Below are 13963 nucleotides of genomic sequence, written 5' to 3'. Positions count from 1 at the left end.
TATTTTCTTCAGCTGCCCATGCTGTCTTCGCGATTTTATCAACTTTTCTTTTCTTGGGTTAAAACTGGTTTGTCTTAAATCAGTCTTTTAACCCGGTGCTGCTTTCAAAAGGATCTAAAGTTTTTGTTTTCAGAAAGACCTGTTAATAATTACCCAATGTAAAGGTTTTGTTTCTGATATAAAAAGTACACCTTCTCCTCAGTTTGGACTCAGTAGAAAATAAAATCAAAACCAGCTTGATGTTGTTTTGGTATAATGATTGACCAGCCGCCCCCCTCCACTTGATATTCCGGTGAAGGTGCACGAGCTCAGATGCCAGCTCACTTGTGGCCCACTGCCTCTGCCTGTGAAGTTGCAGATAAGACAGCGTAGAGCAGACAGTTCATGGACCTGTCCACCAGCCTGATCCTGGTGGTTCTCACCACGGTTCTGCTCTGGCTGCTGAACCGCAGGAACAGCAGGAAGCAGCATTTGCCCCCGGGGCCCCCCGCACTGCCCCTCATAGGAAACCTGCTGCAGCTGGACAAGAAGGGACCCTCCAGGACCATTGTGGAGGTGGGGGAGTGGTGTCTGCACTTTGACCGTGAAGCTTGCTTCTCATGTGCATGAAGGAGATGTTCTGAAATGAGTGTTTTTCAGCTCAGTAAGACCTACGGGCCTGTGATGACCATCTACATGGGCTGGCAGAGGGCCATGGCCCTGGTTGGTTATGATGCAGTCAAAGAGGCTCTGGTGGACCAAGCAGACGACTTTGTGGGGAGAGCGCCACTGCCGTTTTTCTACAGAGCTTCCAGAGGATATGGTGAGGTGCTCCAGATCTTTGACCCTCTTACGGTCCAGCAGGTCTCTGAGCTCGACTCTCCTCCTGACAGGGATCGGGATCAGCAACGGGGAACGCTGGCGCCAGCTGCGGCGCTTCACTCTGACGACGCTGCGGGACTTTGGGATGGGACGGAAAGGGATGGAGCAGTGGATCCAGGAGGAGAGCAGACACCTAAGAGCGCACATAATGTCATTCAAAGGTGAGATTAGGAGAAGGTTTAGAATCTGAAGACACCACTGAGCACCTGTGCCCCACCTTTGGCAAAGATGTCCACTTTTTTAAGGTTACTTTCCCCTTTTCCTTGCAGATGAATTTAGCTGTACTCCAGCTAATGACATCAAATTTGAACAAAAACCTTACATTTTATTTAATTTCTTGAACATTTTTCTCTTTATGTCTCCATTACGTCAGAAAAAATGTAAACATCTTCATAATAAAATGATACAACTATAAAAACAACAACTGCTAAACGTTTAAATCATAGTCAGATGTTCCTGTGATCCTGAACAGAGCACTTGTTCATAATGGGCAGACATTGATTGCACTTAAAATCTATTTTTTACATGTTTCCCTTTTTTAAAATTGTCTTTCACAAATAAATGTTCAAACTACCAAATATTCAACCAGCTAATAATCAAGCCAAATAATCAGACAATGTGATTTTCTGGATTTTTTCTCTCAAATTGTCTCTCACAGTTCAAGTACCTATGATGACAATTAAAGGCCTTTCTCACCTTTCTAATTGGGAGAACTTGAACAATTGGTGGCTGACTAAATGCTGTTTTGCCCAACTGTATGTACTCTATATCTAAACATAGTTATATCATAGTTAACAGAAGTCATACATTGTTTGGAAAATGAAATCCTAAATACACATATCTACAGTTCTACATATCATAGATAAATAGACAGACAGACAGACAGACAGACAGACAGACAGACAGACAGACAGACAGACAGACAGACAGACAGACAGACAGACAGACAGACAGACAGACAGACAGACAGACAGACAGACAGACAGACAGACAGACAGAAAGAAAAAAAGAAAGAAAGAGTCTGCTTTTCCAGACTCTCAAAGTGCTTACAATGTCTCCAGTATTCATTCACTGCTTATTCATTCTTGGCGATGGTAAACTACTGATCTAGTCACGGCTGCCCTGGGGCAGAGTGACAGAGGTGTGGCTGCCAGTGTGCGCCTAAGGCCCCTCTCGCCATCACCGGGACATTCTTATGCATTAAGGATCGCTGGAGGGTGAGGTGTCTCACCCAAAGACACGGCGACGGTTGGCTGGGGGGATCGACCCGCCGACCTTTCGATCATTGGCTGACCTGCTCAACCGCCTGAGTCACTGCCGCCACATTGAGACCAAGAAATATTAAGTGTGTCGAAAGGAATTGAATTAGTTGCTAGAAAAGGAGTGGGAGAAAGCAAACTTATACTATATATTCATCCCTTTTCCCTGTGCATTAACATTAACCGTGAGTGTCACGGGAGTACCAAACACATGGAAAACTAATCTCTATCACCCACTGGATTTGTGGAAATGAAGTTAAAGGGCACACTGACAGGTGTATGGATAAAGCAAAAGAAAATTGAACAGCATCAAAAACTGGAGTGTTCATGAGTCAATGTTCATGAGTTTGCAGAGGAATAGTTGGGTCAACAACAACTACTGTTTGAAGGAGAAAGGGTTGTGACAGGATCATATGCATGGTGCAGTGGTAGGGCGGTCGACCTCTGATTTGAAGCTTGCAGGTTCAATTCCTGGCTTGCCCGCACCATGTGTCAAAATGTCCTTGGGCAAGAACCCCACCTTGCATCTGGTGGTTATAGGTTGGCGCCAGTGTTCAGCAGTTCAGTGTGTGAATGTGTGTGTGAATGGGTGAATAGGACTGTGACTGTAAAGTGCTTTCGAGGAAGATAGAAAAGCGACACAAAAACATTTGTGGAGCACAAAAAATGATGCAACAGTTAGAAATGCAGTAGATTGCTTCATTTTGTTCCTGCTCTGTGACCAGTTACCTTTTTCTTGACCTCCTGCAGGAAAACCCTTTGACCCCATGTTCAAACTGAGCTGCGCCGTGTCCAATGTGATCTGCTGCTTCGTCTATGGAGAGCGCTTCAACTATGATGACAAGCAGTTCTTGGAGCTTCTTAAAATGATCTCGGAGATTTTGGACTTCAACGGCGGCCCCATAGGAGCGGTGGGTAGAAGGATACTCCCCCAGATGAATGCACAATGTTGAATTTCACAGGAATATTCTACAACCTCAAATAAATTTAGGGGAAAAAATTGATTTGGGGATGTATTGCAATATGTTTTTTGAAACTATTCTTAAGTAATTGTATATAAGAAAAATTTCAGGTCAGCTTTTTGGTATTCTACTCAAACCCTTGAACGCTATTTGACAGTGCACAATACGAAGCATTTGCTTGAATGTAATTTAGAGTTGCAGTGTTTAATATTAAAAAAATATATGATACAATTTTGGTTACGTGTTTTCAAAATTCCCTTTTGATTTCTTGAAAATTGCATTTGTTTTCCAAAATGTTTTTATTTTTTTTATTATTTCCAGAAACCAGTAAAGGTGTGATGCGACATCACTGATTAGATCATTTCAACTGAAAGTTATTTCTCATAAAGTGATTCTGGATCCGTCATCCATTCAGCGATGTCCCATAGTACCAACCTTTTCTGGTGTCTGACCGTGTTTTGTTTTTTACATTGTAGGTAAATTTCTGGAATTTCTTTTTTGTTTTTCCCCAAATGTTTCATTTTTATTTCATTTCTTTTTTTTTTTGGGGGGGGGGGGGTGTTTGGGTTTCTAAAATTTGTTTTGACTTTTCAAAAATTCAACCATATTTTTAATCATTTGATTTGCTTTTTTAATTTTCGTTGTGACCTTTAATATGTTTTCACGTTGAGTGATTTGTTGATGTGATTTGTTGATGTGATTTGGACTTCAATTCAATTCAATTTTATTTGTGTAGCACAAATTCACAACAACAGTCGTCTTGATGGGCTTTCTAACGGTAATTGAAAACGTAAAACAGAAACTCAAAAGGATCATGAGTATACAGAATTCAATAAGAAAATACTAAATTGAACTAACTAAACAGACTAAACTAAACTAAACTGGATATCCCTGCCCTTAGACCACCTCTTTGCGTCAGGGCTACCAAAAGGTGTTTTGATGTTTAAAAAAAGTTCTTTCCAAAAACTGTCATATGTTGTATTGCGCTACATCATGTTTCGCATTGGCAGACTCCTGCAGAAACACACACAGAGCAAATTCTGCTGCTGCTTCCTCCTCACAGATGTACAACCTCTGCCCTTGGCTTTTGGAGCATCTTCCAGGCCATCAGCACACTGTCTTTGGCTACATTGAGGTTACAAGAAATTATGCCAAAAAGAAGATCCAGGAGCACAAAGACACGCTGGACCCAAGCTTTCCGAGAGACTTCATCGACCGCTTCCTCATCCACATGGATCAGGTTCGAAACTAATCCGAGACCCCAGTCAAATGAAAGTAGCTTTTTATTGTTGTTTACATTTGTGGGACCACTTCATTGAAGAATGAAAGAAGCGACATTTGATGCACCCCTTTCACATTAATTGGGTGGTGGGTTTGTAGGTCGGTCGGAAGTTAGGTAGAATTTATTTTGGACTTGTAGTCAAATCAATCTTTAAAAAAAAGGCAAGGGAATATAAGATACAGTGCCACGACTATACAAGATAAAACGTCATAAAAAGCAATATTAAAAAGCCAGAAACAGAAGTACAAAAAAATATCCTGTTAAAAAAGTAGTGAAGAAAAATAACATAAAATTAAAGTCGCAAGCGACGTTGTATGGCCCACAGATGCAACCCGCCTTCCACGCCCAATTCTACGTACCACCACCGCCCTCACTGCCCACCTTTGATCAATACTAGTCAAAGCTGCATTTGCTAATCATGCTAACTATGCTAACTATGCCAATGTGGCTAAAAGTGCTAGCACTGCGATCAGCAAAAACACATTGCTCTAAATGCTAATTATGCTTACTATGCTAGCTATGCTAATGTGGCTAAAAATGCTGGCATAGTGATCAGCATCATCAACTGACTCAGAAAAACCCATTGCTCCATTGGTGAGAGCTATATGTCATAAATTGATTAAAAAAATACCACTTTTTTCAAAATGGCGGCTTTTCTGTTTATCTCCATAGCAACCATTTTATGTTTTAGTCGCCTCGGGATGAGAAACAGATCGACGTCAGTTTCAGACGAATCGGAAAAAGTAAACTTTTTGTTGTCCTTAGCAACAGTTGTTTTATGCTAACAGGGCTCGACATAGCCATTTGTCCGCTGGCCCGGTCCTGTTTTTCGAGCAGTACGGACCACAAGACTTTATTTTTTACTTGTCCGCTCGGGCCACTAAAATATCTAACAATTAATACATTTTTCACCTTTTACAATAAAGTATATTTTGCGAAAACGTGTAGATTTACCTCGTCTTTATAATTCACTTTTTCTGCTAGTCCTGTGTTCAGACTTTTATCACTCTTCTCCTCCTCTCCCGCCTGTGCGCATGGCTGTCACTGCCGAGCACCACGCGGCACGCGCTCACTCAATTTTTTTTCAAACTTTATTGAATGTAACAATTCAATACTAAACAATGTTAAACAGCAACAACGAAGGAACAAGCCAGTGGGTTATTATTACATTTTAGGCAGATATATTTAAACTGACACACATATCAGCGCGCCCCCTGGTGGTTTTTCACCGCGATGATCATAAATCCAACACCGTCACTGAAGAGAGACTGAAGCATGTCAGAGATGTGGAAGACATGGCAGGAATAGATAGAAATATGTTAGTAGATATTAATTAGTAGTATGGACAGCAAGATATTTAATGAATGCATTGAAGATGAAACTGTATGCACTAAGCTTTAAGCTGAATGTCAAAGAATAAAAGGCAACTCAAAATACCTGAATCTCAGACTCAAATGGAGTATAAGGTCAAACTACTTAATTTTGTTTTTCTTTACAACACTGTAAGCAGTAAGTATTTCTAGTTAGCTGAATGATCTCAGTAATTTAATTGTATTTAATTTTTCAATTATTTAATTTAATTAGGTAACTAAAGTAACTAAAAAGTAAATGTAACTTTGCAACAGTAACAAAAAGCAGAACCTTAAGGCAGTCAGGGCAAAAAAGTCAATAAAACTTCTTAACTATTGATTAGGAACAAATGTGAAATAGCAGTGATTAGAAGCAGCATGAAAACTTCTTAACTAGTGTTAACTACTACACTGCAGTGCTCTCTTCAAAACATCTGAAACAGACTAGAGCAGATTTAAGTTTGATATGCTCTATTTTTAGTCATTGAAAAGTGTATAAATAAGTGCTAGATGTCACCAGAATGCACCAAATTGCACCATATTAAAATTTTCCGGGGGGGCATGCCCCCGGACCCCCCTAAAGTTGCAAGCACCTGCGGAGCGGCGGGTCTCGCTGTGCGCGGTGTCGGGCCAGTAACTTTCAAAAACTACTGGCCCTGTGGGCCAGTGCAAATTTCTGGGCTATGTCAACCCCTGGCTAACCACGCCCACATTCCATATATGTCCATATCCAGTGTTTTTAATTATGTTCAGTTCCTTACATGGATACATGCATTCAAATTTCACAGTTCCATTGAAAAACAAAGGAGTTATAACAGTGAGCCATTTTGCTAGCTTGCCACGCGCACGCCGTTCAAAATCTAGAACTTATAATTCCAACATTTTTTCCACAGTAGCTTGCCATTGATGCTCAAAAAGTTTCGAGACGATCAATGAAAATTCCAACGACAAGTTTACGTTTGAATCCGATGGTAAAAGTGTTTTTTATAGAAAATTCAAGATGGCGGCCTTTTCCTGAGGTCAAAACGTCGACAAAACTCCGGAGGTGATTGTAGACTTACACTAGAGACATGTGAGTCAATTTTCATGAAAATCGCTCTAAAAAATGTTAATTTTTCCATATCGTGTAAAAATGTGAAAATCTCAAAATGGCAGATTTTGGAACAAATGGCAGCCAAACCGTAGGTCGTTACGCCACTTTGTTTGGATATACCCGACAAACGGCTGCACGGTGGCGCAGTGGTTAGCGCTCTTGCCTCACAGTAAGAAGGCCCCTGGTTCAAGTCCTGGCTGGGGGACATGAAAAACACAAATGGGTGACCTTTCTGTGTGGAGTTTGCATGTTCTCCCCGTGTATGCGTGGGTTCTCTCCGGCTTCCTCCCACCATCCAAAAACATGCTCCATAGGTTGATTGGCAACTCTAAATTGACCATAGGTATGACTGTGAGAGTGAATGGATGTGTGATTGTGGATATTCAACCCTGCGACAGACTGGCAACCTGTCCAGGGGCATCCCCTACCTTCACCCGCAAGTGGCCGTGATAGGCCCCGGCAGCTCCGTGACCCCGAAATGGAAAAAACGGTACAGAAAATGAATGAATTAACGAATACCCGACAAAGTTATCTGGGTTTCGTTAGCAGATTCTTAAAAAAGAATCCAAAATTTAGTTTAGCTCAGTCAGCACTTTTTTTGCGATCGTTTTATGTTTACCACGCCCACATTCCATCGATTTTGTCGTATGTGATGTCGTTTATTTTGGTGTGGGCCAGTGTCGTTTATTTTGGTGTGGGCCAGGGAATCGCATATTTCTGTTTCAGGACATTCCGATAAAATATGTGCGAGCTAACTAGAATCGCAACAGTTGCAAATTCACGCACGCCATTCAAAATCTACAACTTCTAATTCCAACATTTTGTCCACAGTAGCTTGCCATTGATGCCCGATAAGTTTCAAGAAGATTGATAAAAACCCACAGGACGAGTTTTCGTTTGGATCTGGTACTAAAGGTGCATTTTATAAAAAATTCAAGATGGCCACCTCTTCCCATGGTCAAAGGTCAACGAAACTTCTTTGTTGGTTGTAGGATGAAGCTGGTGGCATGTGGCATTGCAATTTCGTGAAAATCGCTCAAAGAAAAGCGTTGTTTTTCCATATTGTCAAAAAACACGAAAATCGCCATTTCTCAGAGTGGCCATCCCATAATTATTTCAAAACTTCTTTGGAATATCTTCAACAATCGTCTTTCGGTTTCGTAGCTGTATTTCGAAATATTTTTTTTTTGGCTCCATTAGCGATTTTCGGCCCATTCTGTCACGGTGAGGGGGGCTCAAGAGCTGGTAGGACCCAGACGCAGAGACGGGAGGCAAACGGGTTCAGGACTAGAGGGTTTATTAACAAACAAAAAGCGCTGCTGAGCAGGATGACAAAATAAAACAAGACTTACTGTGGCGTGGCTAGAAACATGGAAGCATGAGCGTGGCTAGAAACATGGAACATGGCATGAAGGGACGAAGACACATGAAGACGTTACAGACGGTAAGACGCTAAGAAGTTACGGACGTTAACGCTATGGCAAGAAGACGACAATGGACCAGCACAAGAGGAAGGCAGAGACAAGACTTATCCAGACAGGGCATACAAGACATAGGTGAACACGATCAGGGCAGATGGGGACCAAGGAAGTACAACTCAAGACATGACAAGATAGGAACCCTTTCAAAATAAAACAGGAAACAGAACCAAACAAGACAGAACAAGAACTAAAGCAAAAACCAAGACAAAACAAACTCAAACCATGACAGTACCCCCCCCTCAAGGAACCGCTCCGAGGTTCCAACCGGCCACAAAGGAGGAGGGGGCCCGTGAGACCAACTGTGACAGACAATGAAGTTCAGGGAGGCCGGGCTCGGCACGCCAGCAAGGCCGAGAAAAATCCGGTGGACGGCCGGGGGGCCGAGCGGTCCGGCGAGGCAGGTCCAGAGGACGGCCGGGAGGCCGAGCGGTCCGGCGAGGCAGGTCCAGCATGGAGTCCTCCGAGGCGTCAGGCATGGAGTCCTCCGAGGCGTCAGGCATGGAGTCCTCCGAGGCGTCAGGCATGGAGTCCTCCGAGGCGTCAGGCATGGAGTCCTCCGAGGCGTCAGGCATGGAGTCCTCCGAGGCGTCAGGCATGGAGTCCTCCGAGGCGTCAGGCATGGAGACCTCCGAGGCGTCAGGCATGGAGTCCTCCGACGCGTCAGGCATGGAGACCTCCGAGGCGTCAGGCATGGAGTCCTCCGAGGCGTCAGGCATGGAGTCCTCCGAGGCGTCAGGCATGGAGTCCTCCGAGGCGTCAGGCATGGAGTCCTCCGAGGCGTCAGGCATGGAGTCCTCCGAGGCGTCAGGCATGGAGTCCTCCGAGGCGTCAGGCATGGAGTCCTCCGAGGCGTCAGGCATGGAGTCCTCCGAGGCGTCAGGCATGGAGTCCTCCGAGGCGTCAGGCATGGAGTCCTCCGAGGCGTCAGGCATGGAGTCCTCCGAGGCGTCAGGCATGGAGTCCTCCGAGGCGTCAGGCATGGAGTCCTCCGAGGCGTCAGGCATGGAGTCCTCCGAGGCGTCAGGCATGGAGACCTCCGAGGCGTCAGGCATGGAGTCCTCCGAGGCGTCAGGCATGGAGTCCTCCGAGGCGTGAGGCTTGGAGTCCTCCGAGGCGTCAGGCATGGAGTCCTCCGAGGCGTCAGGCATGGAGTCCTCCGAGGCGTCAGGCATGGAGTCCTCCGAGGCGTCAGGCATGGAGTCCTCCGAGGCGTGAGGCTTGGAGTCCTCCGAGGCGTCAGGCATGGAGTCCTCCGAGGCGTCAGGCATGGAGACCTCCGAGGCGTCAGGCATGGAGTCCTCCGAGGCGTCAGGCATGGAGACCTCCGAGGCGTGAGGCTTGGAGTCCTCCGAGGCGTCAGGCATGGAGTCCTCCGAGGCGTCAGGCATGGAGTCAGGCTTGGAGTCAGGCTTGGAGTCAGGCTTGGAGTCAGGTTTGGAGTCAGGCTTGGAGTCAGGCTTGGAGTCAGGCTTGGAGTCAGGCTTGGAGTCAGGCTTGGAGTCAGCGGGTCAGGCGTGAAGTCAGCTGGCCAGCAGTCGGCCGGCGGGTCGGGCCAGCAGTCGGCCGGCGGGTCGGGCCAGCAGTCGGCCGGCGGGTCGGGCGTGGAGCCGAGCTCTGGCGGGTCGGGCGTGGAGCCGAGCTCTGGCGGGTCGGGCGTGGAGCCGAGCTCTGGCGGGTCGGGCGTGGAGCCGAGCTCTGGCGGGTCAGGCGTGGAGTCGAGCTCTGGCGGGTCAGGCGTGGAGCCGGCTGGAGGGTCAGGCATGCAATTGGAAGCGGGGACCGGTCGGGGTGCAGCCAGCACCCCCCTGGGAGCAGGGGGGTGCTGGCTGGGGTGCTATTACAATTTTGCCCTTTTTGCAGTGATGTTGTGTGTGTCTGTATTTTTGTTGCGTTACACAATTGTCATGTTGTTTTTATGCTTTGTGCGACTTTTTCATCTGGTTTTTTGGCGTTTTGACGCGTTTTTTGTCGTTGTGAACCTTTTTGAGTGTTCGACCCTCGTAGCAGTTACAATATGGTCCTTGCAGTCCTTACTGCTGCGGGCCATAATAAAATAATAAAAAGAGCACCATATCCAGCAAGTTAGCTAAAATGACAAATACAAAGCAGCTCTTCCAGTTTTCCACTTATCTGACTGAGAGTGCTGGGTACTAAACACAAAATTACTAATGGACAAGAGGGGAGTGTTTTCTGATGTTCTTAACTTAAAGGTAAACATAAATATGAAGGTTTGTAGTGAAGCATGTACAGTATTATCTCCCACACCAGCCGACACTGCCTGTAGATATCGGCATCACCTGAAATGTCCTCTAAGATCATATGCCCAAGAAATCTTACTTTATCAAAACACAGAAGGAGGACATACATAAAAGATTCATTAAGATTAAAACTGCCTTTTTGAGTATTCTTTTACTCAAATTGAGATGAATTAGGAGTGGATGAAAAACCATGGTTTGAAAATGATTGGGTTTGTGATGCAGCAACTGCCATTGGTGGGTCACAATCTTAATTTAAGACCAATGGAAAAAAAAATATAGTAGAAAAGATTATAGTTGGAGTGGGACTTTAAAACCGTTTTTGGGCTGAACCGTTGAAAGTTAAGCCAGTTGAACTTCGACCAATCAGGGACTGGGATTTGGCAACATGAGGGTTACGTCACCTTCATTTAACGGAAGTGACAAACGTTTGAGAACTGATCAAGAAGGAGATATTAATGGTTGCAGTTTGTGTCTGACCGGAATTACAGTGGTATGAGAAAGTTTGGGCACCCCTGATAATTTCCAAGATTTTTCTTCATAAATTATTGGTTGTTTGGATCATCAGTTTCAGTTAAATATTTCATATAGCTGATGAACACAGTGATATTTGAGAAGTAAAATGAAGTTTATTGGATTTAAAGAAACTGTGCAATAATTACTTAAACAAAAATAGGCAGGTGCATAAATTTGGGCACCCCAACAGAAACATGCCATCAATATTTAGTAGATCCTCCTTTTCCAATCGCTTCCTATAGCTTCCAATAAGGGCCTGGATTGTGGTTGAAGGTATTTTGGACCATTCCTCTTTGCAAAACATCTCCAGTTCAGTCAGATTTGATGGCTTCCGAGCATGGATAGCCCGCTTTCAATCAACCACAGATTTTCAATCATATTCAGGTCTGGGGACTGAGATGGCCATTCCAGAACATTGTACTTGTTCCTCTGCATGAATGCCTTTGTAGAATTACAAAGGCATTCACCAACCCCTGGCTCATGCCTGGGGTTGGTGGGGGTGCTCAGGAATTTCTGGGTGGTGGAGGGCTGCTACTTTACTGGGATGGGGACTTGTATTGGGCCCCTTGGTGTGGAGGGGGGGCTTCCTTTGGCAGCGCTTTGAGATTTTATGTAAAATGTAAAGCACATTCTAAATAAAATTTATTATTATTATTATTATTATTATTATTATTATAAGGACTGGAGTTGCACTGCGCTCCTGTGCCTTTCTGCTCTCTGGCCCTGGTCTGGGTGGCGGATTTGATTGCCCAGTGTCTAGACATGATCTTTTCTTTCAGGTGGGTAAAGAAAAGAATGAATGGGGCCATGTATCATCAGATTTTGAGTGAAAACCTCCTTCCATCAGCAATTGCATTGAAGATGAAACGTGGCTGGGTCTTTCATCATGACAACAATCCCAAACACACTGCCCGGGTAACGAAGGAGTGGCTTCGTAAGAAGCATTTCAAAGTCCTGGATCGGCCTAGCCGGTCTCCAGATTTCAACCGTGTAGAAAATCTTTGGAGGGAGTTGAAAGTCTGTGTTGCCCAGCAACAGCCCCAAAACATCAATGCTCTAGAGAAGATCTGCATGGAGGAATGGGCCAAAATATAAAAACAGTTTGTGAAAACCTTGTGAAGAATTACAGAAACGTTTGACTGCTGACATTGTTAACAAAGGTATATAACAAAGTATTGAGTTGAACTTTTGTTATTGACCAAATACTTACTTTCCCCCATAATTTACAAATAAATTCTTTAAAAATCAGACAATGTGATTTTCTGGATTTTTTTTCTCTCATTTTCTCAAACAGTTAAACTTTCTTTTTTCATTTCAGGAAAAGGACAATCCCACATCTGAGTTCCACTATGAGAACCTGCTTGCTATGGTTCAGAATCTGTTCCTGGCAGGAACAGAAACCACCAGCTCCACCATCAGATACGCTCTGAGTGTGCTGATCAAACACCCCAAAATACAGGGTATGTTCTCCTGCAGAACTCCGTCACAGGTCACTGCAGCAGAACAGAGGAAGAAGGTTTCTTTGTTCTGCAGAGAAAATGCAGGAGGAGATCGACTCTGTCATCGGGAGAGAACGATGCCCCTCCATGGAGGACAGGAAGTCCCTCCCCTTCACAGACGCCGTCATCCACGAGGTGCAGCGCTTCATGGACCTCGCCCCCTTCAGCCTCCCTCACTATTCTCTGAAGGACATTTCATTCAGAGGTTACACCATCCCCAAGGTGCTCCACGTTCCACCAGCTCAGAATGAAGCCAATTAAACATAAAAACCTAAAACTCTTTGGTTTTTTTAAAGGACACCATGATTTTTCCCATGCTGCACTCTGTGCTTAGAGAAGATAAGCTGTGGTCATCTCCCTGGTCCTTCAACCCCCAAAACTTTCTGGACCAGAACGGAAACTTCAAGAAGAACCCTGGATTTGTGCCGTTTTCTGCAGGTAGAACTCCAGACCGTTGATCCTGTAGAACCTCAGTGTCTTTGTTCCACTAACACTTCTGTGTGCTTGTAGGGAAAAGAGCCTGTGTTGGAGAGTCTCTGGCTCGGATGGAGCTGTTTGTCTTCATTGTGTCGCTCCTGCAGAACTTCACCTTTTCTGCCCCCAACGGTCCCGACAGCATTAACTTGGATCCAGAGTACAGCGGCCTTACCAACCAGCATTGTCGGTACGAGCTCATCGCCACTCCACGCTGAAGGAAGAGATCCACCCAGGAGCTTCAAGATGGTGAGAAGAAAGCTTTATCCAATGGAGTACACCTCCCACCTGCTGCAGGAAGGACTGTCTGCAGTTAGATTGTTTAAATCAGCAGCCTAAATATATTCCCAATAAAATCCACAGACAACTTGTGATTACTTTGACCATTGTAGTTTTGAAAATCTGTTTACTTTCTTTGGGTATTCCCTTTTTATGTTATCTGCTTTCACACATTAATTAAATGTAAATTCATCAATCGTGACAAATTGTTTTCTTCCCATTAAATAGCTTTTGACCCAAGTTAGCGCTTGAGTTTGTCAAGTAGGATGTTATGATTGAGAGGCAAATGCTTTTTTTAAGTCAATGAAAATTCCAGCTGCATATTTCTTTTCATCCAGAGCATTTGTGATTTCCTCCACAGCATCAATGATAGCCAATGAGGTTGATCTGTTTTTCTCTAAAACCACATTGGTTTCATTTATAATGTTATATTTATCGATATATAAAAAAAATAATTTGTCATTTAATATTTTTTCTAAATGTTTTGAGAATAGTGGAAATAGAGAAACAGGTCTTTAGTTTGTAACACTTGTACAATTGTAAACTGAAATATTCTTTGATTACTAGCTAGTCTGGCAATAATCCTGTCCAAAGAGGAATGTTTAGAGTCTAACTTTCAATGTAGAAACTGTGTCGGCCTCTGTTCCATGAGC

The 13963-nt window shown here is 44.3% G+C and overlaps 1 protein-coding gene across 1 annotated transcript; it reads left to right on the top strand.

The window, feature by feature from the left end:
* The first annotated feature begins 294 nt into the window (after positions 1-294).
* On the top strand, positions 295-13550 carry LOC101157144 (cytochrome P450 2F3). Its single transcript, XM_023961468.2, has 9 exons — positions 295-555; positions 640-802; positions 873-1022; positions 2871-3031; positions 4146-4322; positions 12377-12518; positions 12592-12779; positions 12854-12995; positions 13068-13550. Exons 1-9 carry the CDS (start codon positions 385-387, stop codon positions 13247-13249), a joined length of 1476 nt encoding a protein of 491 aa, XP_023817236.1. The 5' UTR covers positions 295-384; the 3' UTR covers positions 13250-13550.
* Positions 13551-13963: the final 413 nt, after the last annotated feature.

This window comes from Oryzias latipes, chromosome 13 (genome assembly GCF_053564925.1).
Source record: "Oryzias latipes strain Hd-rR chromosome 13, Olatipes_Hd-rR_3.1".
In the NCBI taxonomy this organism is placed as follows: domain Eukaryota; kingdom Metazoa; phylum Chordata; class Actinopteri; order Beloniformes; family Adrianichthyidae; genus Oryzias; species Oryzias latipes.
Note: the sequence above shows the minus strand (reverse complement) of the source record. Positions and strands in the feature narration are given on the sequence as shown.

Coding starts and splice junctions, on each gene's coding strand:
- LOC101157144 (XM_023961468.2), top strand. CDS start 385: ATGGACCTGTCCACCAGCCTGATCCTGGTGGTTCTCACCACGGTTCTG. Junction 12,519..12,591: donor CAAACACCCCAAAATACAGG/GTATGTTCTCCT, acceptor TTTGTTCTGCAG/AGAAAATGCAGGAGGAGATC. Junction 12,996..13,067: donor ATTTGTGCCGTTTTCTGCAG/GTAGAACTCCAG, acceptor GTGTGCTTGTAG/GGAAAAGAGCCTGTGTTGGA.